This window comes from Leptopilina boulardi, unplaced genomic scaffold (assembly GCF_019393585.1).
Source record: "Leptopilina boulardi isolate dan_hultmark-lab unplaced genomic scaffold, ZJU_Lbou_2.1 LbouV2_55, whole genome shotgun sequence".
NCBI lineage: Eukaryota > Metazoa > Arthropoda > Insecta > Hymenoptera > Figitidae > Leptopilina > Leptopilina boulardi.
In genome coordinates this window covers 1,770,948-1,798,675 of record NW_026138000.1, presented here as the reverse complement: position 1 = coordinate 1,798,675, position 27,728 = coordinate 1,770,948, and the positions used below count along the sequence as shown (strand labels likewise).

Here is a 27,728-nt window from a genome sequence, read left to right as displayed (position 1 = left end):
TTAACAAAAATAATAACTAGGGAAAATAATGATTAACAAAAGTAATAACTAGGATAAATAATGATTAACAAAAATAATAACTAGGAAAAATAATAACTAGGGAAAATAATGATTAACAAAAGTAATAACTAGGGTAAATAATGATTGACAAAAATAATAACTAAGGAAAATAACTAGTACAAATAATAACTAGAGAAAATAATGATTAACAAAAGTAATAACTAGGGTAAATAATGATTAACAAAAATAATAACTAGGAAAAATAATAACTAGGGAAAATAATAACTAGGAAAAATAACAACTAGGGAAAATAATAACTAGGAAAAATAACAACTAGGGAAAATAATAACTAGTACTAAAATAATAACTAGGGAAAATAATAACTAGTACTAAAATAATAACTAGGAAAAATAACAACTAGGGAAAATAATAACTAGTACTAAAATAATAACTAGGGAAAATAATAACTAGTACAAATAATAACTGGGAAAAATAATAACTAGGGAAAATAATAACTAGTACGTAAATAATAACTAGGGAAAATAATAACTATCACAAATAATAACTAGGAAAAATAATAATTGTGGAAAATAATAACTAGGAAAAATAATAACTAGGGAAAATAATGATTAACAAAAATAATAAAAAAAAACAATAAAAAATAATAATTATGAATAAAATGACTATTATTAATAATAATAATGATTAATTAAATAAATAAAAATATTAATTAATAATTTCATTTAATATTTTCAAATTTTTATAAAAATATAAATTTATACGATATATGGTAAAAATTTTAATATAAATAAATACTTTTTTTGAAAAAAAAAATTCTGTTTTATTGAACAGTACATTTTTTTTACAATTCTTTTTTATTTTTCATAAAGAAATAGAGAGAAAGAGAAAGAGAGAAAGATAAAAGGGATCAAAAATAAACTGGGAATGAAAGAAACTTGATATTAATTCCCTTTATAAAAATAAATTTCCGTCTTTTACTTCATTTTTTTTTTTTGTTTTTTCTCAAAAAATATCAATTCGACGTTCATTAAAAAAAAAAAAGAAAAAAATAGAAACAAAAAAAAAAAAAATTAAAAAAAAACAAGTTTCCCACTTATGACTTACAAGTGTTTATTATTATTATTATTATTATTATTATTATTACTACTATTATTACTTAAAGAACTATTAGCTACATACTTTATTACATAATAGATTTAAGGTGGCTCAATTTAGTTGTATACAATCTTTTTTTTTTTTTTGATTAAAAAAAGAAGAAAAAAAAAAAAAAGATAACGTTTATTTACAGGCATCACCGATGTCGCTCTTCAGTTTTTTTGCTGCTGGCTTATCGTCAGAATTATCATTTTTCATTACTATCCTTTGAATTCTTTTTGCTTTCAAATAATTCATTGTTTCAGTTGACGATCTAGAATTTAGTAAATATTTTTTAAATAAACGATGAATTTTTGAATATTTCTTTTAAAAAAAAATTTACTAAATTTGAAATTAATTTAAAAAAAAAAAAAAATAATAATAATGAAATCTTACCTAATTGGAGCGACAATTTCGGTGGGTAAATCGGGAATATTTCCCTCATTTGAACTACAACTAGATGATGATGTCGATGAATATGGAATAAGAGAAATTTTATTTGAAATTTCTCTCGTGCTTTCTGTATTATCAATAACGGCATTGGTTTTTCCTTCCGTCTCCATTTTTCTCTTTCCTTCTTCCAATTTTGATGAAGTCATCGTCGTCGTCGTTGTTGTTGTTGTCGCCGTCGAAGTCATCATCGTCGTCGTCGTCGTCGTCGTTGCTGTTGTTGTTGCTGCTGCTAATGTTGTTGTTGTCGTCGTCGTCGTCGTCGTTGACGTCGTGTTTGTCACTGACGTTGTCGTCTTTTCATTTTTTTCACCTTTTTCCGACTCAGCTTTTGGTTTTAATTTTCCATCTTGAGTTGGAAAACTGACACTTGGCAATGTTATCAATTTATCTCCTTTCGATGTTTTTTTCATTAATTCAATTAAAAGTTTTGATATTTCCTCACGTTTTCTCGTTACAACTATTTCCTCGAACCAATTTTTTAACGTTTTTATCGGCAGTGTGTAATCTTTGACTGGATCCTATTATTTTTAATTATTATTATAAATAGTAATAATAAATTATTATAAATTATTATTTAATTAATATTATAATAAATTATTATTTTTATAAATTGTAATTTAATTTTTATTAATATAAAAATTATCGAATCAACGTTTAGAGGTAAAAAAAAAAAAATAAAAATTGGTTAAATTTTGAAAATTAAAAAAAAAAAAAAATGCGTGAAATATAAAAATTACCTTAAAAAAGCTTTCAACGTATTGTAATACATAGACACCGCAATCAATGAAATTTGATTGTTGTGGAACTTTTGGACTGGCGCCTTTTATAGTATCTTTGGAAAATACTTTTTCAGAGCCTTGTTTTGCAATGTGCTCACAATAAAGATAATCGCGTAAAGTAGCGACAACTCGACATCGACTCGCACCAGCTAACGAGTCAAATATAAGGATACAGGGTCTGAAATAAAAATAAATAAATAAATTTACAATCACAATGATTACCAAATAATAAAAATTAATTTATTAAATTAAAAATAATCATTTTATCCTTGATATATTTAGTTCAAAATAAAAAAATTGTATTTCTTTAAATAATTTTATTCTTTCAATAATTTTAATCATTTAAAATTGATAACCATTTTTTTTTAACTAAAAATTTATATTTTAATTTCTTTTTTCGATAAAAAAGTCTTCTTTCCTTTTTTTTTTTTTTTTGGAAACTTACAATTTTTCCGTCTTCTCTTGTATTGGCTGCGCTTTGATATTCGATTCTTCTTCCATCTCCTCCTTAACATAAAAAATTAATATTATTTTTCAAAAAAATTAAAAAAAGAAGAAAAACAATGACAATGTGAAAATTAATTTTTTTTTCGATATGTATTTCATAGGTTTTTAGACAAATTGGTTTCTTTTTTTTATTTTGTTTGGCTGAAAAAAATTTCTTTTACGAAGTTACAACAAACTTAATTTATTTATTTAAATTTTAAAAAAAATTGAAATTTAGAAAAATTTTAATTAAAAAATATTCTAAATAATTGAATTCTAGAAAAATTTTTTTATTAAAATTATTGAAAATAATAATAATAATAATAATAATAATAATAATAATAATAATAATAATAATAATAATAAACTACGCAGACTTTTTAGATTCAAAATAAATTAAATTTTGAAAGACCTACAGTTTGTACTGAAAAAAAAAACATAGATATTTTGTTAAATTAATTAATTTTTGATGAAGAAATTTTTCAAATTAGTCGCATTTTTAAAAGAAAAATGTAAAAAAATTTCCTACAATTTAGAAAGCCTTTAATTTAGAAAGAATTGAATTTTAAAAATAATTGAATTTAGAAAATAATTTCAATATTGACAGAATTTCTATTGAACAAAATTCTTAATTAAACAAAATTTCTAAATTTTCAATTCAAAATCAACTATAATTCAATTATTTTCCAAATTTCAAAATTGAAATTCAAATTATTTAAAAAAAATTTCTATTCAAAATCAACTAAAATTCAATTATTTTCAAAATTTTCAAACCAAAGTCAACAAAAAATTCAATTATTTTCCAAAATGTCAATTGACATTCAATTAATTTCAAAATTTTCAATCCAAAATTTAAAAAAATTCAATTATTTTCCAAAATATCAATTGAAATACAATTAATTTCAAAATTTTCAATTCAAAATCAACTAAAATTCAATTATTTTCAAAAATTTTAATTCACAATAAACTAAAATTTAATTATTTTTTAAATTTCAATTGAAATTCAATTATTTAAAAAAATTTCAATCCAAAGTCAACCAAAATTCAATTATTTTTCATAATTTCTATTAAAAATCAAGTACAATTCAATTATTTTCCAAATTTAATTATTTCTTAAATTTCCAATCTCAAATTTTTTGAAATTTAATAATTCCAATTAAAACTCTCCTGAAATTCAATTATTTTTAATTTATTCTTCGGATAATTCAACTATCTAAAACCATTTTTCGTTTCAAAAAGTTTTTAAATTATTGTATTTTTGTCAGCAATATTTCTAATAAATTTTTTTTTGGTTCAAATCATCAAAAATTATAAATTAAAAATCACTTGAATTTCAATTAATTTCAAAAATCGAAATTATAAATCTTTGAAAATTCAATTACTTTTAAAAAATGTTATCCAAAAATTATTTAATATATTATTTTTAGTTCTGTAAAATATTTTATTATTATCTGAAAATTAACAATATCTTTTGAAATTCAATTATTTCTTAAAAATTCAACTTTAACTCTTCCAAAATTATTATGATTTAAAAAAGAAATTTTATTTAAAAATCTGTAAAACTTGATGAATATTTGCCTGAAATTTTTTTTAACTGAATTGTTATTTTAGTAAATTTCGATTTATCAAAATATTTACTTAACAAGAATTGTCATTAAATAAATCCACAATTAACAGAATTTCTATTTAACAAAATTCTTAATTAAACAAAGTTTTCATTAAAGAAAATTTTAATTCCAACTAATTCTTATTTAACAGAATTCTCATTTAAGAAAAATTCTACTTAGTTCTTTTTTTTTGTCAATTTTTGTAGACATAAATTTCGTTAAATTAAAATTATATTAATTTAAAATTTTAAAAAAAAAAAAAATATTAGAAAAAATGCTTTCTAAGAGTTTTGATAAATAGAAATTAAATCGAATTTTAGTTAAATGTAAATTGAAAATTTTGCATAATATAAATTCCACTTTATACAATTTTCAAAAATAGAAATTCGATAATTTAATATTCGACGCCGTGAAAAATTTTTATAAGTTAAATGTGGTTATTGGCATTAAATAATAAATTATTCGTATTAATGAATAATTTACTTTATTTGAAGTTGAAACCGATAAAATAAAATTATATCAAATAATTTTTATTTATATTTAAGAAACCAAATATTTAACTGAAAAAAAAAAATAATTTTCATTTGCCTTGGGAAAAAAGTCAAAAAAAATTTTTTTTTTGAAACTAATAGTTACTTTAATTTATTTATAAAAAATTCCAAAAAAATTAAAGTAATTCCCTGACTATTCCCTGATCGTTAGACACCCTAATAAAAATACCTACAGAATAAAAGCTTTTATTTTTTGTCGAATTTTGAGCGTTTCGACATATATGACTCGATTTTTGAGCCAAAAATAAATAACCAGGATGCTTTGAATATATATCTTCAATTATTAAAAAAAAAAAAAAAACCTTCAGACTAAAAACTGTTCTCTAATTTGAGCATTTTGAGAATCATGGCTCAAGTTTTTAGCCGAAAAATAATTAACCAGGATGCTTTGAATATATATCTTCAATTATTAAAAAAAAAAATACCTTCAGACTTAAAACTGTTCTCTAATTTGAGCATTTTGAAAATCATGGCTCAAGTTTTTAGTCGATATATGACTCAAGTTTTGAGCCAAAAAGTATTAACCAGGATGCTTTGAATATATATCTTTAAACTAAGAGCTTTTATTTTATTTTTTGTCGAATTTTGAGCGTTTCGACATATATGACTCGATTTTTGAGCCAAAAATAAATAACCAGGATGCTTTGAATATATATCTTCAATTATTAAAAAAAAAAATACCTTCAGACTAAAAACTGTTCTAATTTGAGCATTTTGAAAATCATGGCTCAAGTTTTTAGCCGAAAAATAATTAACCAGGATGCTTTGAATATATATCTTCAATTATTAAAAAAAAAAAAACCTTCAGACTAAAAACTGTTCTAATTTGAGCATTTTGAAAATCATGGCTCAAGTTTTTAGTCGATATATGACTCAAGTTTTGAGCCAAAAAGTATTAACCAGGATGCTTTGAATATATATCTTCAATTATTAAAAAAAAAAAACCTCCAGACTTAAAACTGTTCTCTAATTTGAGCATTTTGAAAATCATGGCTCAAGTTTTTAGCCGATATATGACTCAAGTTTTGAGCCAAAAAGTATTAACCAGGATGCTTTGAATATATATCTTTAAACTAAGAGTTTTTATTTTATTTTTTGTCGATTTTTGTGCATTTCGACAGTCATAGCTCAATTCTTGAACTAAAATTTAATAACCAGGATGCTTTAAATATATATCTTCAATTATTATAAAAAAAAATACCTTCAATAAAATAAATTAAAAGTAAATTAAATATCAATTTAGAAAAAAAATATCAAAAAAGAAGAAAATCTTACATCATCCTCACTATCCATTTCCATTTCCTCATCGTCACCCTCCGCTTCATCTCTCTCAGAACCATCATCACCTTGATCAATTGTAATTGTTGTTGTAACTGGCGTAATTGTTGTATTTCCAATTGTCATTGATTGAAGTTTCATTTCTTTTAATCTTTTACTTTTATGTACATTTTTCTGTTCAATTTCTTTTCCACTTACACTTACACTTGCACTTGAATTTTTTGCCAATATTTTACCAACTAAACCAGGAAAACAAATAATTGCAAGAAACCAATGTGCATGTTCATTAATTGGAATAACAATAAAGTCTTTTTCAAATATATTAACATTTTTTGTCCATTTTTGAACGCGCGCATGACGTTTACCAGCGGCTGTTTGTGGCATATTATTGTCCATTGCCGCCGATGCATGGGGACTCGTTAAACGTTTATAGAAATATGAACTAAATACATGTGTACGATTTCTATCATCTTCAGTGAGAATTTCTGAGGTTAAATATTTTAGATAAAAGTCTATTATCACATCATTGAGAAATTGATCCTCCCCAAGGCATATATAGTCCTCTGTGTTTATTGCTATTCCACCTTTTGCTGGCGGTGGTGGATAAACTGTTATTCTATTTTTGAAAAGAAATAAATATTTATTATATTATAAAAGGAAATAAAAATATTTTTTTAAACTTACGTCTGAATAACACCGTTGGCATTAGTATTAGAATGAGAACTTGCTGTCTGCGCACTTGAACGTCTCGAAAGAACTTGTTGAATACACTAAAAACCATTTTTTTCAAATCATAAATTTTTTTTACTAAATTAATGTGGGGGGGGGGGGAAATAGAAAATTAACTCACGTCTTTTGGCGATGCTCTAACGAGAATATCATTCGCTTCCTTCGGGCTTAATTCCTCGAGTTTTCCATCATATAAAGTTTTCAAAATTGTCTTTGAATCATCGTTAATTTTATCAGGCAAAAGCGTTATTCTTTTGTGCGTATGATCTTTTAAAAAAAAAAATCAACTCTCAATACAATATTTTAATGAAAAATAAATATTAATTTTATGAATAATTTTTATTTATATTATTAAATTAATATTTTATTTTAAAAAAAAATAGAAAAAACGTACCTTTACTGGCCGGATCAAAGTAAGGTCCCTTTGGATCCTGCATTCCCAAGACATCGCGAATCATAACTCCAGTTGCCGTTGTTGTATAAAAAAAAAGAACTGGCATTGCCTTTCCAAAATGAATTAAGAGACGAACAATGTGTTTAAATTTAACATCAACGGTCACTAATTTTTTATCTATTCGAATAAAAAAAAAGAAAAGAAAATTAATTTTTGTATTTTCGACGAAATAGTAATAAAAATAAATAATGTTCTTTCTACTTACGATCCTCTAAAAATGGAACATTAAGACGTAAACCATGTTCGGATATAATAACATTTTCCACTGGAACATATTTATAGGAACCTATTCTAACTGTTCGACAATGAAGTAATGTATGCATTGTATTTGTCGGACATTCCGTTATTTGATCATCTGAATCACGTTCCGAACCTAAAAAGAAAAATTAAATAAAATAAAATCTTAATTTAGTTAGCGTAAAAAAAAAAAATTAAAAAATTTTCTCGGAAATTTTATTAAACCCGATGTTCGAGAGAAAAAACCGAAGGAACCAAATAATAGAAAAATAAATAAAAAATCCAAAAAGATTTTCTTTTTTTTCCTTTATAAAAAAAAAAAAAATTCCAATTTAATTTTGTCTCGAACCTTTAATGCCTTCTGACGCAAAGTTGGCACTTTGATTCGTAATTACTGGTTCCTTTTCCAAAATCAATTCCGATTCTTCCATGTTCATACCTTCGTTAATTCCTGAAAATATTCGACTCGCTGCATCTTGCTTTACAGTCTTCTCGTTCTCATGCTCCTCGTCCGATGAAATAATCAGGCATTCTGTTAAAAAAAAAAAAAAAAACCCAACAAATTTTTTTACAAATTATTTCAAATTGTATTTTCTTTATTTTTTTATTAAATTAATTTTTAAAATCGCTGCCAAAATCTTAAAATATCGATGTTGTTTGTTCGATTAAATATTTTATTATTTGAAATTAAATGAAATAGAATTAGAAATTAAATTAAATAAATTTATTTTTGAATAAAAATAAATCATAGAAATATTTTCAAAAATTTTTATTTAGAATACATTTTAAAATTGAATTTAAGACAAATTTTTCAAGAATTCAAGGACAAATTAAAAAAAAAAATTTCTTTTTATTAAAGAAAATTTTAATCTAATTTATAAAAATTATTTGAATTCAAAATTTCGGCAAATATTTTAAATATTAATAAAATTTTAGAAAAATTTTAATTAAAAACAGTTTTAAATAATTGAATTTTCGAAAAAAAAACTAGATTACTTTTTAGAAATAATTCAACAAAGAATTTAAGTTGAAAATAATTGAAATTATTCTAAATTTGAATTAATGAAAATTATTAACAATTTTTGAAACAATAATAATTGAATTTTAGAAAATTTTGAATTAAAAATAATTATTTTAAATAATTTAATTACTGTGAAAAAATTTAATAAATAAATAATTCACAGGCATCGCATCGACTTTAAGTGGCACAAGAAAAGTCGTTTTAGTCGATTTTTTCAATTTTAACAAAATTTTATTTGATTACTAAATATTTTACTTTAAATAACTCATTTTATTAGATATTAAATTCATTTTATTAATTCTGTAATAACAATAATTCTATAAGAATATTATTAAGAACTAGCAAAATTAAACGCGCACAAGCTCGCCAAATTGAGTATTTAATTGTTTGTTATAAAGAAATTAAAGATTAATATTATCAAATAATAATTTAATTTATTAGAATATTATTACATATTAAATGATAATAATGAAAATTATATATGTTTACAGGCCTCGGATTATACGACTTTTTCCGACATTTTTCAAAAATACGACTTTTATCGACTTATTTTAATAAAATGCGACATTTTTTTTTACATTTGAAAAAAATGTAAATAAAATACATTTTTTTTTTTTTGTATAAAATGTAGATCTTCTTCAGATCTTCTTCAATTCAATTATTTAACAAATTTTGAACTAAAATGATTCTTCACTAAATTAATTATTTTTAATAATTTTAATGAAATACATCACAAAATTTAATTATATCAAAATTATTTTTCAATTAAAATTTTTATGAAATTTAACAATTGTTTATAATTTAAAAGAAAAAAAAATATCACAATAAAATTGAATTATTTTTTAAAAATTTCAATTCAAAATAAACATTATTACCCGAAATTTTAATTCAAAATCAATTAAAAATCCAATAATTATCCAAAATTTTCAATTTAAAATTTTATTATTTACCAAGTTTTCAATTTAAAATGAAATAAAATTCGATTATTTTCTAAAATTTCTATTCAAAATTAATTATCCAAATTTTCAATCAAACATGAACTTAAATTAAATTATTATCCAAAATTTCAATTAAAATTCAATTATTTCCCAAAATTTTTAATTCAAAATCAATTAAAATTTAATTATTTTGAATAATTTTAATTGAAATTCAATTATTTTCCAAAATTTTCAAACCAAAATCAATTATTTTCCAAAATTTCAATTCAAAATCAACTAAAATTCAATTATTTTAAAAATTTTGAATTCAAAATCAACTAAAATTCAATTATTTTAAAAAAGTTTGAATTCAAAATCAACTAAAATTCAATTATTTTAAAAATTTTGAATTCAAATTCAACTAAAATTCAATTATTTTCCAAAAATTTAAATTGAAAATTAACTAAAATTCAATTATTTTCTAAAATTTCAATTGAAATTCAATTATTTTCAAAATTTGCAATTTAAAATCAACTAAAATTTAATTATTTTCAAAATTTGCAATTTAAAATCAACTAAAATTCAATTATTTTCAAAATTTGCAATTTAAAATCAACTAAAATTCAATTATTTTCAAAATTTGCAATTTAAAATCAACTAAAATTCAATTATTTTCAAAATTTTCGATTTAAAATCAATTATTTTCCAAATTTTCAATTCAAAATCAATTATTTTCCAAAATTTCAATTCAAAATCAATTAAAATTCAATTATTTTCAAAATTTTCAATCCAAAATCAAGTAAAATTCAATTACATTCCAAAGTTTCAATTTAATTTCAATTAAAATTCAATTATTTCACAAAAATTTTCAATTTAAAATCAAATAAAATTTAATTATTCTAAAAAATTTGAATTCAAAATTAATTGAATTTTCAATAATTTGAATTGAAAAGGATCTAAAATTTAATTATTTCTAAAATTTTCCATCAAAAATTTTTTTTTTTTTGAAATTTAATAATTTCAATTATAACTCTAAGGAAATTCAATTATTTTTAACTATTTTAATAATATTCTTTGAAAATTCAACTATCTGAAACCATTTTTCAATTAAAAATGATTTTCAAATTATTGTATTTTGTCCGCATTTTCTAATAAATTTTTAGTGAAATCATCTAAAATTTTAATTTCAAAACATTTAAAGTTTCAATTAATTTCAAAAATCTCAATTTTAAATCTTTGAAAATTCAATTAAATTTTTAAAAATGTTTTCCAAAAATTGTTTGATAAATTATTTTTAGTTCTGTAAAATTTAATAATTGTTTGAAAATTAACAATATCTTTTGAAATTTAATTATTTCTAAAAATTTCAACTTTAAACCCTTCAAAAAGGATTATTATTAAAAAAAAATTTTTTTATTTAAAAATCTGTAAAATATTTTTGTTAAAATAAAAAACAAATCCACTTTTTTTCGGAATATAAATCGACTAAAACGACTTTTTTGTGTCTTTAAGTTGATTCGAGGCCTGTGTATTTATAATTAATATTTAATAGATATTCGTTGGCCCCTGGTACCTTAAAAATTAATTTTGAAAAATAAATTTTTTTCAAATTACTATCTTGTACGAAATTTCCTGGCGCATCTTTTTTCTCATCATAAATTTTTTCTATTTGTATACAATTTTTGAATGAATATACAAGTTTAAAAAAAATTTCGTTGGTAAACGTTGTGTACTTGAGCTTCGTGAATTGAATTTTCGAATTTGGAATTTTAAAGAAACTTATTCCGAAATTTGGAAACACAATTATACAACTTTGGCAAAAATGAGAAAAAGAATTGACACGTCATAAGATTACTATTCAAAAAAACACGTAAAATTAGAAAAAGCCAACTTCAAGTTAGGACAGAAGGACAGACCAAGCATTTTATTATTATATAATTATTAGAAATAATTAAATTTCAAAAAATTTTTGTTAATTTTCAGAGAATAATTAAATTTTACAGAACTAAAAATAATTTATGTTTTGGAAAAAAAAAATGATTTCACATAGTTGAATTTTTCAATTTTAGATGATTTTAAGTTGAAATTTTTTAAATTAATTGAATTTCATTTGATATTGAATTAAAATTTTTAGAAAATAATTGAATTTCAATCGAAGTTTTGAAAAATAATTCAATTTTAGTTGATTTTGAATTGAAAAATTTGGAAAATAATTGAATTATTTTTGTTAATTTTAAATAGAAAAATTTGAAAATAATTGAATTTTAGTTGATTTTGAATTGAAATTTTGGAACATAATTAAATTTTAATTGATTTTTGAATTAAAATTTTGAGAGATAATTGAATTTCAAAAAATTTTAAATGGAAAATTTTACAAATAATTAATTTTTAGAACCTTTTAAATAAAAAATTTTTTAAAAATAATTGAATTTCAAAAGATTGTGTTAAACTTCAGACAAAAAATTATAATAAATGAAATTTCTAGTGATTTCTGTTGATGAAGAATTTATTAGAAATCACATAAAAAAAAAAATTGAATTCCAAAAGTTCTTAATTTGAAAATTTCCTTTCAGATAATTGAATTTTCGAAGAATATTATAAAAATCATTAAAAATAATTGAAATTTTTTCCCAAATAATTAAATTTCAAGTGATTTAGAATTAAAAATTTTTTGTTAATTTTTATTTACTAATTTTTCTTTAAATTATAAACAATTATTAAATTTCATATAAAAATTTTAATTTGAAAAATAGTTTAAAAAAATTGAATTTGTGAATTGAATTTCATTAAAATGATTAAAAATAATTAATTTAGTGAAGAATCATTTTAGTTAAAAATTTGTTAAATAATTGAAATAAAGAAGATCTGCATTGTATACTGAAAAATGTATTTTATTTACATTTTTTTTCAAATGTAAAAAAAAATGTCGCATTTCATTAAAATAAGTCGATAAAAGTCGTATTTTTGAAAAAAAAAAAAGTCGGAAAAAGTCGAAAAAGTCGTAGGTATAATCCGAGGCCTGAATTCATTTACCAAAGAATTTTAGAAATAATTGAATTTCATGAGATTTTAAATTAAAATTTTCGTAAATTTGAATTGTAAAAGTTTAAAATTTTTTTTTTTATATATAAAATTCAGAGAATTTTTAAACAATTTTTAAATTGAAAAAATGATTTAAATAATTCAATTTTCAAAGAACTTGATTAAAAATTATTAGAAAATAATAAAATTTAATACAGAATTTTTGATAAAATTTTGATAAAAATAATTCTATTTTGAAAATTTTTTAGTTAAAATATTTAGAAATAATTGAATTTTTTGAGATTTTTTTTTTATTTAAATGTTAATTTTTTTTTTCTTTTTTTTTTGAAAAATAGGGGAAATTTAGGGAAAATTTTCAATTATACTGTTAGGTCCAAATAGTGAAAAAAAGGAACTTTTTAGGGAAAAAATAAATATCGTTCATTAATTAATAAAACAAAAATTAGAATATATATTTGTAAATAAATATTATACCTGGTTCTTTTATTGGTTTTCGCGATCGAGCTCCACCTCTTCCTCTTCCTCGTCCTCTAACAGGTGCTCCTTCTCTCTCCAATTTTTCCGGCCTGCTTGAAGGTAGTTCCACTTTCTTATAAAAATTCTATAAAATACAATAAATTAGTAAATAAAAATTCCCTTCATTTTTTTTTTTTTTTAATGTCAACATCTAATTAATTTTCTCTCTCTTTTTTTTCGACAAAATTATTAATCACATTTGGAAAAAAAAGAAAATAATTACTTAAAATTACAAAAAAAAAAAAAAAAAAAAAAATTCATTTCAGCAAAAAAGTAACAACAAGAAAAATGTTTTGCAGTTTTCCAATCATCAGCCGACGATAGGGGAAGTCCAGATATATAATTTTTTTTTTCGGTTCTTTTTCTTTTTTTTTTTTTTTTGGTAATTCTTTCTAAAAAAAACAATATTTTGATTTTCGTTTTTGTATTCCTTACGTCGCAAGATAAAACGTTATCCTTGGCGTCCTTGTTCCCGCCGCGTGAATCAGACACTGACTTGACGTTATCGGGCATTTTTCGTTTACATCTCTCGCATTGGTTGAAAGTTGATGAGAGTACTCCGCAATAAGGACAGACTGCAACCTTTCCATCCACATATTTTGGCTCCTGCTTCCCATAAAAATTCTTAATTTTGCTTACTAACACAATTGAAAATAAAAATTGAAACGAAAACTGTTTTTTTTTTTTTTTTTCTCACAATAATTAAAAAAAAAAAAAAAAAAAATGAAAATTTGGTCTTCCGCTATGTTCGATGATAATTGTAATGATAAACACATTTTGTTTTGGTTTTTAATTTTTAAGAAAAATGAAATATGCAAATCGTTTTATATTTAAGGAAAAAATGATATTTTTTTTTTTCTTTCTTTTTTCCTCTCTCTCACAAAAGAAAAAATTACCTCAATTTGTGATGTTGATGAGTTGCTATTTTCATCGAATTGGAGACTGAAAGAAAAAAAGGGAGAAATTATTAAAGTAAAAAGAAATCTGTTTTTTTTTTTTTGTTAATTTAGTTAATTAATTCGTAGAATTAATTAATTAATTATTTTTTTATTTTAGTGAAAAAATAATAAATAATAATTATTTTTTGTGTTGAAATAAATAATAATAAATAATTATTATTTTTTTTTTGTGTTGAAATAAATAAAATTAAATAAATTATTTTTTTTTTGTATTGAATCAAATTAAATTTAAAAAAATTAAATTTTTTTTTTTTTAAATTACCTCATGGTGGGCGAAGGACTTCGAATACAATTTTTCGGTGTTTCTTGTGAACGACATTTTCCATCGTTCTGCTCGTTTCCTGACTCTGCGGGCGGTTGCACTTCAACGATATAATTTATCCCGAGAGTTGGATCGTTCACAAGAGAAACAGTATTCTCCGCACCAAAAGGAACATTCACCTATGAGAGACAAAAATAAAAAAAAAAAACAATTTTTTAATTAGCAAAAGAAATGAAACTATTAATCCTTTTCAAATTGATAAACGTTTTCGTCAGATTAATAAAATTATTATTTTTTCTTTTTTTAATAGAAAAAATGACAATTAAAATTTAAATTAGTTAAAGCATTTTTTTCGATTAAAATTGTAATTAAATTGAAATAATTTTAATTAATCTTCAAATTTATGTATAAATAAATAAATAAATTTAATCAATCTAAAAAACGATTTATTCGAATTTCAATCAATTTAAATTTGATGGAAATTTTAATTTATAATAATTTTTATTAATTTAAATTCCAATCGATTTAAGGTTCAATCAAAAAAAGTGAATTTTTTTTCCTAATTTCATTAATTTAAATTTTAATCGATTTAAATTTCACAAATGATCAAAAATTCCATTTTTTTTTCAAATTTTTATTAATTCAAATTTCAATTGATTTAATTTTTTTTTTTTTATCAAAGAAGATCAATTTTTTTCTTAAATTTCAACATATTCAAGTTTTAATTGATACAAAATTCAAATTTATTCAAAATTTTAAACGATTTCAATTTCAATTAATACCAAAATTGAATTTACATCTAAATTTTTTAATCTATTTAAATTTTAATTTAGACGTTCTCGAGAAACCTTGAAAAATAAGCAAAATTTTAATTGAAAAAAAATTCATTATTTACTTATTAATAAACGAAATACCCTGAACATTTTTTTTCCAATTCATGTAAAATTTTATTTAAATTATAAAATTTTTCTAGGCCTACAATATTAAAAAGCAGGGCTGATAAAACTGATTTTTCTTAAAAAATAAAAATAAAATACCGATTTTTTCGATTTAAATCTGATTTTTTTAAAAAATTAAATTTCTTTTTACTCACTACATTTAACAAAAAAAAAAAAATAAATTTCGGAATTTTGGTACTTTAGAAAAATAAATTTTTGAATATTTTTCTCTTCGTTAATTTTATACTTTTGGAAATATTCTACTTTTGAAAAGTAAATTTTGGGACATTTTATTGTTGTAAATTTGGTACTTTCGGATATTCTACATTTGGAAAAAAAAAATTTTTGTAAATTTTGTACTTTGGGACATTGTAGTTTTGGAAATTTTATATTTTGGAAAAATACATTTTTTGGGACATTTTAAATTTTACTTTTGGAAAATTTCTACTTTGGAAAAATTTATTTTGGTAAATTTTATTCTTCGGAAATGTTATACTTTTGGGACAATTTTAATTTTGAAATTTAATACTTAAAGACATTTTTATTTGGTAAATTTCGGTATTTTCGAAATTTTTTCTTTTGGTAAAAGTAAATTTAGAGACATTTTATTGTTGTAAATTTTGTACTTTCGGATATTCTAAATTTTGGACAAACAAATTTTTTTAAATTTTTTACTTTGGTACATTTTACATTTGATAATTTTATATTACGAGAGATTTTACTTTTGGAAATTTTCTACTTTAATATAAATAAATTTTCGGACATTTTACTTTTGGAAATTTTTGGTATTTTACATTTGAAAAAATAAATTCTGTACTTTTATACTTTGGGACATTTTATGTTTGGTAATTTTATATTTCGAGAGATTTTACTTTTTCAAATTTTCTACTTTAAAATAATTAAATTTTGGGACATTTTACTTTTGGAAATTTTCTACTTTAAAATAAATAAATTATGGGACATTTTACTTTTGGAAATTTTATACTTGGGGGGGGGGGATTTTACATTTGAAAAAATTAATTCTGTATTTTTATACTTTTCGGACATTTTACATTTGAAAAAATAAATTCTGTATTTTTATACTTTTTGGACATTTTACATTTGAAAAAATAAATTCTGTATTTTTACACTTTTGGGATATTTTACCTTTGGAAATTTAATAATTTGGGTGTTTTACTTTTAAAAATTTACTACTTTGGATAAATAAATTTTTGTAATTTTATACTTTGTGGCATTTTATGTTTGGTAATTTTATATTTTGGGAGATTTAATTTTTGGCAATTTTCTACTTTAAAATAAATAAATTTTGGGACATTTTACTTTTGAAAATTTTTTACTTTAAAATAAATAAATTTTGGGACATTTTACTTTTGGAATTTTTTTACTTTAAAATAAATAAATTTTGGGACATTTTACTTTTGAAAATTTTTGGTATTTTACATTTGAAAAAATAAATTCTGTAATTTTATACTTTTGGGATATTTTACCTTTGGAAATTTAATAATTTGGGAGTTTTACTTTTAAAAATTTACTACCTTGGAAATTTTCTACTTTAAAATAAATAAATTTTGGGACATTTTACTTTTGGAAATTTTATACTTGAGGGGGGCTGGGGGGCTGGGAGGGTATTTTACATTTGAAAAAATAAATTCTGTATTTTTATACTTTTGGAACATTTTACCTTTGGAAATTTAATAATTTGGGAGTTTTACTTTTAAAAATTTACTACTTTGGAAAAATAAATTTTTTGTAATTTTATACTTTGTGGTATTTTGAATCTCAAAATATATGAAAAAAATTAATTATAAAATATCCGTGTATAATAAAAAAATAAAATAATAAAAATTGAACTGTAATAAAAACCCCTTCGATTAAAATTCTGATTTAAATCAACTCCAGCCCTGCTTTTTTTTTTTTTGGGGGGAAATCTGTATACAGATACCTTGGCTTCCGCATGCCAATGTTATGTGGGGTTGGTAAAAAAAAAAAAGAGAGAACACTAAACAAAATAAGCTGGCGAACTACTAACAGCCTCGACCCACTAAAAACCCGTCAACCCTTCTTGGGAGCCCTTTTATCCACCCTCGGTACTGTCGTGAAGACATTTATTTGCCTTCGAGGGTGGCGCTTCTACTCTATTGCAAAGCGACTTCGTCCAGTCCTTCGGACATTCTGCGTTAGAATTTTAAAATAATAAAAATTACTCCATCTCTGTTAAAAAATACATTTAATTACGAGTAAAAAATTTTAAAAAAAAAGGAAAAACAGGAAGAAAACAAAATCACAAAAGTGGCAAAAAAAATCCAAAACCTGAGGAAAAACAAAAAAAAAAAAAAATTAAAGGATGTTATTAAAATTATATTAAAATAATAAAGGAACGAAAGGTAGACATACCCGTACCTGCTCTAATAGATCCTGAACAGTACACTCCTCAATTGGAATATCAAATGTAATTAATCTCTGTTCACCATCAAGTAAGACGACCAGCATCTTTGCAACATTGCCAGTTATTTGTTGTTGTACAATTGCCGTATGTGGATCAGCAATAACTCTTTGTAAATATGCATAACTTTCACTTGAATTTTGTTGTTCCAATTCTGATTTAGGCGTACAACTTTGCTGTGTCATTTTTCTTTCACAAATTTCTTGTTGTTCATTATTATTTTGTAATAAATTACCACCTCTTATTGGTGTATTAGCTGTTGATGTTACTCTTTGCCGCGGTGAAACTTGAGGCGATAATGACGTTGACGACGATGATGATGACGATGATGATGAATTAACAATAATTCTTTGACGTTGATCAGTTTTAACTGGACTTATAAATCCCTGTTGATTTGGTGATAACATTCGATGATGTTGTTGTTGTTGTTGTAATGAACGCGGTGTCATTTGTCCCTGTTGTAAACGAACTGCTGTATTTTGACGATATTGAATTGGTCTTGTATTTTGTGTTAATGGTCTTTGTGTGATTATTGGAGTTTTTTGATTTACCGAACGATATAAAACTTGTTTTTCCGTTTGTACTTGATCCTGTTTCATTTGGGCGAATTTTAATTTCTCACGTTTTATTCTTTCGCTTAAATGATCAATATCGCCGGAATTTAAACCACCACCACCACCACCGCCGCCTCCTCCTCCTCCTCCAACGCTGCGATTAAGATTTCTTTGTAAAATATGAGGTGAATTACGTGAAATTTGTTGGGGATTTTGTAATGGACGAACGGCGCGTACAATTTGTTCATTATTTGATGGTGGACGAGCGCGTGTTAATGTTGGTGAAATAAAACGTGGTGTTTGTGAATTTAAAAGATGATCGGTAGATGTTGGATTACGTGGACTTGTTGTTGTTGTTGTTGTTAGTCCTGTTAATAATCCACTTTGTGATTGGGGATTTTTCCCTCTTGCTTGAGTGAAGCGCGGTCCTTTTTTCTCCATGGAGCCATAAACTTGCAGTTCCGGCTGCGAACAATGACCCTGCGTTTGCAGAACAACCTAAAGTTGAGAGAAAAAAAAAAAAAAAAAAAAGAAAAGAAAAGAAAAGATATTTAAAAAAATATTTTCTCTAATAAATTTATTTTCTATTTTTTTTTCGGCGCTTTTGCCAAAGAAAATTACACGACTTTTTTTCAAATTGAAAAATATATTTCCACAATATTTTTTTTTTTTTTTAAATAATGACAAAAAAAAAAAATATGAAAAATTATTTTACGCCTTTTTTGGAATTTTTTTTCAATCTCTCTTATTTAAAACTAATTTAATTTTTGCCATTTTTAGGCTTTGAATCGAATTTAGAGAAAGAAAAAAAAAAAAAACTTCCCTCCACGAGGAAGCAAAATGAAAAAAATTATTTTCCACTTTTTTTATTTTCTTTATTTTTTTTAAAGGTGTTTTTTTTTTTTTTTTTTTTTTTAAATTAATTTTATATTTATATAAAAGGCATTTTTATGGTAAAATTAAATAATTTTCAATTCGTAAAAAAGAAAAAATTAATACAACCCTCGGAACAAATTTAAAGCACAAAAAATTGTTATTATTTTTAATTGTTTATTTAGAAACATAACGGGACAAATAATAATAATAATAATAATTATTATTATTATTATTATTATTATTATTAGCGCCTTAAGCGTTTAAGTATATATTTTTTCATTTTGAAATTATTATTATTATTATTTCAACCAATTTTTTTTTTTTTTTTTTTAAATAAGATGAAAAATTGTGGAAATTTTTACATAAAAATGTTTATTTATTTTTTTCAATTTTAGAAAATTTTTCTAATTAAAAAATTATTATTTTATTTATTTTTAAAAAAAACTAAATAAAAATTATTTAAATTGAAACAAATTGATTGAATATTATTAAAAAAAAAAAAAAAAAAAAAAAATGATTAATTTACAAAAAAAGTTCAAATAAAAAAAAAAAAAAAATGATTAATTTACAAAAGAATTTCAAATAAAAAAAAATGTTATTTAAGTTTGAATGTTTTATATTTAAAATTTTTTTAGAAAAATATAATTGAATTTCAAGAAAATTTTAAATTGAAATTTTTTTTTTTTAAATTAATTTTTGAATTTGTAAAAAATTTCCTTTCTTTTTTTTAACAAATTACAAATAATAATTGAATATTTAAAAACACTTTTTAATTAAATAAAAAATATTTAAAAAAGTAATTGAATATTTTAGAAATTTGTAAATTAAATAATTTCAAAAAATATTTGAAATAATTTAATTTCAAGAGATTTTAAATTGAAATTTTTAAAAAATTCAATGGTTAAAGATTTTTGTTTTTGTTTTTTTTTTTTTTTTGAAATTACAGACAATTAAAATAAAAAATTATTAAATAATATTTTCAATAATCGAATTTTCAAAATTTGTAAATGTAATAAGTGGAAAAAATAGATTTTATAACTTTCTTTTTTTTTAATAAATTTAATATGTAAAAATAATTGAGTTTGTTAAATAATTGAATTTTCGAAGAAAATTTATCAAAATTATAGAAAATAATAAATTTCCAAAAAAATTTTTAAGATATTAAAATTCTCAAAAATAATTGAATTTTGCCAAAAGTTAGTTTTTTTGAGAGAAAAGAGTCACAGTAATATTGATTTTAATGTAAATTAATAAATTTTCAATTATTTTTAATAATAATAAATCGAAAAAGTCGCAAATGAAAAAGAAAAAAGGTAAAAAAAAAATCCAACGCTTGTAGAAATAGAAAGAAAATTAAATGCAAAAATTAATTTTTGAATTAATAACAAAAAAAAAAAAATCCAACTCTTGTAGAAATAGAAAGAAAATTAAATGCAAAAATTAATTTTTGAATTAATAACAAAAAAAAACAAAAAACAAAAAAAATTGAATATTTTTACCGTTGAAAGATTGTTTTGTTGTTGAAGTTTTGGTTGTGTTTTCAAAGTTGTTGTCGATTGTTTCAAAACTGACTCGTAACTGATTTTGTTGTCTTGAACATTTATCCATTGAGATTGTTGTCCCTCTTGGACATTGTTTGTCGATGCTTTCGATTCTGGAAAAAAAAAGAAACCGAAAAAAGAAAATTTATAGAAAATATTCTCAAAAAAAAAAAAAAAAAAAAAAAAAAAAAGAAAAATATATTTGTTGTTTTTACCTTTTGCTTCGACGAAATTTACGTTTTCAGCAACTAAATGAGTTGCAACTGTATTCGCCTTTATAATATTCTGTGTGCCAGCCGATTCATTTGTTTTAATTATATAAACACTTTGTCTGAAAGAACAAAATTTAAATTAGTAATTAAAAAATCGACTATAAAAAAGGGAATAAATAAATAAATAAATATAATTACGTATGAAATACAAAAAAAATACAAAAATACAGAAATAAATAATTAATAGAGAAATAAATATAGAAATTAAAAAAATTAATTAATAGAGAAATAAATAGAAAAAAAGGAAAAAAAAAAAGAAAAAAAAAAAAACTCGAGAGACGAAAAATTTACCGTTGATCCAATTGTGTCGCTAAATTAATAGTTTGGGGATATATTGCCGGTGGATTATTTTGTGGAACGGTATAAATAATTTGCGATGAACCATTCCCACCATTATTAAGATCACCAACAACAAATCGAAGACTTTGTCCATCAACTGAATATATTCTTTGTACGTCTTCAAGAGAAATATTATAATGCTGAGCCATATTAAAAATATGTATCAAGATTTATTTAATTAATAATTATCAAAAAAAATTTTGTTGCCAATATTTTTTTTTTTTTTTACATTTAGCGTAATTTTTCTCTTTCTCTCTCTCTCTCTTTCGTTCTCTTTATTTTTCTTTTTTCTTTTTCTCGTGACACGAGAATTCGTTGCTAGTGCATCAATATACACAAGCCCGTCAAAATCATCATTCTGCAAAGCGACGCACTGGTATCTGGAAATGTGACCTAACAAACATAATTTTCTTTTTTATTATTTATAATAAAAAATTTTTTTTTTAATATTTAGAATAATAAAAGATTTTTTTTTATTATTTATAATAATTTTTTTTTCATTATTTCTAATAAAAAAAATTATTTTATTATTATTTACAAATAATTTTTTATTATTTATAATAATAATTTTCCTTTATTATTTATAATAATAATTTTTTTTATTATTTGTAATAATAAATTTTTTTTTATTACTAATAATAATTATTTCAGTTATTATTTATAATCATTTTTTTTTTATTATTATTATTTGCAAATAATAAAATCTTTTATTATTATTATTATTATTATTTTCTCAGCATATTCACTTTGATTCAATTCAATTCTATTCTTTTTTTCCAAACAAAAAAAATTTTTATTAATTTAAATTAAATTTAAACAAGACTAGAAATTTTTATCACGTTAATTTGATTTTGGTTTATTTTTTTTTTTTTTTTGTTAGAATTTTTTTTTTATAGCAAAATTAATACTCTATACGAAAAAAAAGTGGAAAACGTGTAAAAAAATGAAGAATTAAAAAAAATCGAATAAATAAAAAAAGTACGAATTGTAAAAAAAAATGAAAAATTAGGAATCGTAAAAAAGACGAATTATAAAAAAGTAAGAATCGTAAAAAAAGATGAATTATTAAAAAAAAAAAAATTAGGAATCATAAAAAGACAAATTATAAAAAAGTACCAATCATAAAAAAATACGAATCATAAAAATAGACGAACTATAAAAAAGTACGAATTATAAAAAATACGAATAATAAAAAAAAAATATAAGAAAAGTACGAATTATAAAAAAAGACGAATTATGAAAAAATGCGAATTTATAAAAAAAAAAAATACGAATCATAAAAAAGACGAATTATAAAAAAAATACGAATCATAAAAAAGTCGAATTATATAAAATACGAAATTATAAGAAAATACGATTCATAAAAAAGACGAATTATAAAAAAATACGAATCATAAAAAAGACGAATTATAAAAAAAAGAATCATAAAAAAGACGAATTATAAAAAAATACGAATCATAAAAAACACGAATTATAAAAAAATGCGAATTATAAAAAATACGAAATTATAAGAAAATACGAATAATAAAAAAAAACGAAATATAAAAAAAAGACAAATTATAAAAATAAAAAAAAAACTACAAATAATAAAAAAAAAAAAATTACGAATTATAAAAAAAATGTAGAAAAAATCAAATTAAAGTGAATAGACATGCAACTAAAATAATTTATATTTACAAAAGAAATCAAAGGACACTGATTTAACATTTTTTTTTTTTTTGCATTTAATTACAAAAAGGTGAGAAAAAACCACATTTTCAGAAACCATTGCAAACTTTGACAGAGTGTACGATTTTTTCTTTTTTTTTGCCTAATTAAGCCAATAATTATTATCGACTTAATAATTAACACTGTAATTAAATACGAGAAAAATAATTTCTATATTTTTAATTTTCTTTAATTTTCAAATTAAAAATAAAAAAAAATAAAATAAAATAAAAATAAAAATGAAAAAATTAATAAAAAATAAAATAAAATTAAATTTAATTAATGGTTTTTTTAATAATTTTAATAACAAATTAAAATTAATTAATAATTTTCTAATAATTTTCTAATAATTTTATGAATAATTAAAATTAATTAATAATTTTCTAATAATTTTATGAATATAATTAAAATTAATTAATAATTCTCTAATAATAATAATAATAATAAATTAAAATTAATTAATAATTTTCTAATAATTTTATGAATAATTAAAATTAATTAATAATTTTCTAATAATTTTATGAATAATAAAAATTAATTAATAATTTTCTAATAATTTATTTCAAAAATAAACGGGACCACATCGAATAAATTGATCAATTTTTTATTATTAATTTTTTTTTCAACATTTTATTTAAAAAATAAAAAATTAATAAACCCGCAAATAAAGACCGCAAATTGTAATTAAGTAAATAAAATTTCTTTGTAAAAACAATAATTAATAATTAAATAACAAAAAACAAAAAAAATAATTCAAATTCTATAGTGTAAATAAAATAAATAAATAAATAAATAAATAAATTTTTTTAATAAATTAGTATAAGTTTTGAAATAAATAAATAAATAGATTTTTTTAATAAATTAGTAAAAGTTTTGAAAAAAATAAATAAATAAATAGATTTTGTTAATAAATTAGTATAAGTTTTAAAATAAATAAATAAATAAATAACTACAAAAATTTAAATCAAATTCTTCAGTGCAAATAAAAAAAAAAGTAAATAAATAAAAAAAATTTGCAAAAATAAAACAATAATTCCAATAAATTTGTTTATAATAAAAATTTATTTATTTATTTAAATTTCGAAGAAAATTTTTTTAAATATTTAAATTAATATATAAACAATGAAAAGTAAATGAATTTTGATAAGAAAAATTTAATTAATTTAAATTTAATTTACTTTTTTTATTGCAAATTTTGTTATTTTTATTATTAGAAAAAAAAAATCATTCACAAGTCGAAGTTTTTCGTGCCAATGAAAAAATATCTACGAAAATTTCGACAAAATGAAATTTATTTAAATAAAATAAAAAAATAAATAAATAAATAAAATAAAATTAATAACAATCACACATTTTTATGAAATTAAATGCTTATTTTTATTTAATTATAATAATAAGAATAATATTATAAAAATATTACTAATAATATTAATAATAATATTTAAAAAAAATATTAAATACTAATAAAAATAATAATAATAATATTAATTTTTGTTTTTATTCTTCTATTTTGTAAGTCCGTTTATACAATTAAAAAAAATAATATTAATAATAATAATAATAATAATAATAATAATAATTATTATTATTATAGTAATAATATTAGTAATATTAAGAATTATTATAAAAATAATTTTAGAAAACTTATTTTCCATAAAATAGTAAAAAGAAATTAATCCTTTTAATTTAAAAATAATTCATTACTGAACGGATTAAAAAAAACGAATATTTAATTTAACCTAATTCACATTTTTTTTTCTTAAATTAAAAAAAAAAAAAGAAACAAAAACAAAAACAAATATTAATTATAAAGACACAAACGTACACGCTGTCACAAAATTTTTAAATTTAAAATTCATTTAACGAAAAATAAGCATCCTTTAATTTATTTAAACTATTTTAAAAAATAATTCATTAAACATAAAAATAATAATTATATATATATATATATATATTGGAAATATACATCGAAAAGGTTAGGAATATGGATAAAATTAAATAATTTATTTCTAATAATAAAATTTTATTTACAATAAATTTTTTCACATTAATTAAAAAAAACTCGAGTCATTTTTTTTTCTTTTTCTTTAAACAAATTAATTTAATTTCGATTAGAAATTCGAAAATAATAAAAATGGGGGAAAAAAAAAAAATTATTTCTCGAAATGGCGGGAGAAAATTATTATTTTACATTCATTAGCAAAATTTGCAGTTTTCTTTAATTATTCAAAAATATTTAGTATTTTTATATTAAAAAAAAGAAAATTTATTTCCCATTCAAATATCAAAATTAAATACGCACACTTTAATTTACCCTTTAATTTTATTTCCTTTATATCAAAAATAATGAAGGCGTGCCGGCAATTTCGATTTTCTGATGCAATGAATAGCAAACATTTATAACCTTAAAAAAAAATCGAAAAAAAAAAACACCGAAAAATAATACGAAATCTACAAATAAAATTTCCGCATAAAGCCATTTAAAAAAAAAAAAACCCCTCACGAGGAATAAAAATGGTAACAAACATCGTGCAAGAGAAATAAAAATTCAATGTGACTTTTTTTTTTTGCCATTTTGATTACACTCTGTGTTACTAATAGAGGAAAAAAAAAAAAGAAACAGAAAATTACATTTTTCCACGAAACGAAATAATAGTTTTTAAAAATGAAAATTGAAATGAAATAAGGAAAAATTAGAAAACAAAACGAAATTCCGACACAAAAACTCGCAAAGAGAATGTATCAAAGAAATGATGCGCAGTGAGGAACAACAATTGAAGCTTCATTTTTGGAATTGGAAACACAAGAGGTCAGACACAAAAAAAAAAAACTCACCCAAGTGCTTATGGATTCGTCGTTTATCTTGATTTACGAATTGAATTAATAATACTCCAATGACACTGGAGTTTATTTTCTCATATTATCCCACTTAATTAAATAGTTAAACATCGCCATTTATAAAACTGTTGCATAGAAAAATGAATCGCGAAAAAAGCCACCTTTAAGGCCGCAAATGTACAAGGGGTGGGGGGGGATTACGCCACTTTCAACAGTTTCCGGTCTACGTGTTCCGAAAATCACTAACCGTCGATAGTGACCCATGCGAACAAATACATATTGAGAAACGAAACTTTATTTGAAAAAGCCCACTCTAGCGGTGGAATAGCGGAACTATTTTCAAAAATTCCCGCCTTTAATTATACTTTTATTTTTAGGTGATAAAAAAAATAAATTCGTTTAGAAAAAAAAATACCGAATTTCTTTTTTTTTTATCTAAAATATACTTTTAACCTTATTCAAAATGTCTAACTATTCAAATATCCATCGATAAATGGAAATAATAAAATAATTTATAAAAACTATTTTAATAATTATTTTCCCCCCTTTTTTTGAATATTGAAATTGTAAATAAATTTTGAATTTTTCCCATCAATTCTAAAACAATTAAATTGAAAAACATTTTTTTTTAAAGAAATTAACAATTATTTGCAAATAAATAATAATTTCAATTTTCTAAATTAACAAAAGGAAAAATTAATAATAAAAAAAATTCTTGTATTTATAAAAATAATTTTCAATAATTCAAATTTACCCGCCAATTTGATTTGATTTTCATGAAAGCGATTTTGATGCCACAAAATTTTGTCCAGAATATTTATAAATGAAAACCGCCAATAGAAGAACTTCACCAAAGCCTTCTATTGGTGAATTCCTCTAGATTACAATAATTAGGGGAAAATTGCTATTTATTTTTGAGGTTAGAGAGCGTTTTCAATTGTTTATTATTTGTCAATCAATCAGAAACGTGTACAAAATTGTCCATGTATTCCTAAAGTACACTAAAACCATCGAATTTTCTTTTTTTGACAGTTCTAAACCATAACCATAACCAAAAAAAAGCAACACAAAATTAACCATCAAAATAAAAGCACGTGCTTTCTTTGTTTACAAAAATGATTTTCAATTATTAGCCACGATATTTTGATTTTATTAAAAAAAAAAAACAATTTATTTTTCGTTTTTCCACTGAATAGAGAAATGAAGAATTGGCTAAATAAGGCAATGAGGGAAAAATAGATTTATAGGTTAACTTTTTTTTGTATAGCAATTTCGGAATTTGAAATTTGAAAAAAAAATAGTAACACTAATGAAAATAATTTTTCATGACGGTAATTGCAAAAAAAATTAATCTCTCACCTTTTTTTCGCAAAATGATCACGCAATACGACAATGACGTTGTTTGTCACAAATATACACAAGTTTTGTTATTTTTTCACTTTTATCAGGGGGAAAAAAAAACATATTTCATTGGCAAATGAATTTTTGATTTATTTTTCTTTTCTTTTTTTTGACAATTAGTTTTAAAAAAAAATAACTCGAAATGGGAAAATTTGTCACACGCCAGAGAAGAACGAAATTTTATTTTTTGAGGTTATGTTACTGTTTGGAACGGAAGTATTAGAAAAAAAATTAGTCAAGTTTTGTTCCGTGAAATTTAAAATTTTGTTTTCCATTTTTTTTTTAAATTCGTTTATTATAATATATATACTTAATATATTTTAATTAAATATTAAATTAAAAATTAAATATATTAATTACTGTTTACAAAATT

General features: G+C 21.0%; 1 protein-coding gene across 5 annotated transcripts; it reads right to left on the bottom strand.

Annotated features, from left to right (window-relative positions):
- Positions 1-1,114: 1,114 nt before the first annotated feature.
- Positions 1,115-27,534, bottom strand: LOC127290195 (uncharacterized). 5 transcript variants are annotated; one of them, XM_051318629.1, is made up of 19 exons: positions 27,314-27,534; positions 21,362-21,802; positions 21,014-21,129; positions 20,757-20,911; positions 17,779-18,879; positions 14,447-14,625; positions 14,122-14,167; positions 13,661-13,831; positions 13,184-13,310; positions 8,079-8,261; positions 7,698-7,865; positions 7,433-7,609; positions 7,160-7,305; positions 6,994-7,079; positions 6,307-6,925; positions 2,833-2,894; positions 2,346-2,565; positions 1,552-2,126; positions 1,115-1,429 (listed from the first exon to the last, which is right to left on the bottom strand). In XM_051318629.1, exons 2-19 carry the CDS (start codon positions 21,556-21,558, stop codon positions 1,300-1,302), a joined length of 4,458 nt encoding a protein of 1,485 aa, XP_051174586.1. In that variant the 5' UTR covers positions 21,559-21,802; positions 27,314-27,534; the 3' UTR covers positions 1,115-1,299. The 5 variants fall into 5 exon arrangements, with proteins under 5 accessions (XP_051174586.1, XP_051174585.1, XP_051174588.1 ...); XM_051318628.1 differs by lacking the exon at positions 27,314-27,534 and adding an exon at positions 25,952-26,165; XM_051318631.1 differs by lacking the exon at positions 27,314-27,534 and adding an exon at positions 25,952-26,165 and having other exon boundaries at positions 8,169-8,261.
- Positions 27,535-27,728: the final 194 nt, after the last annotated feature.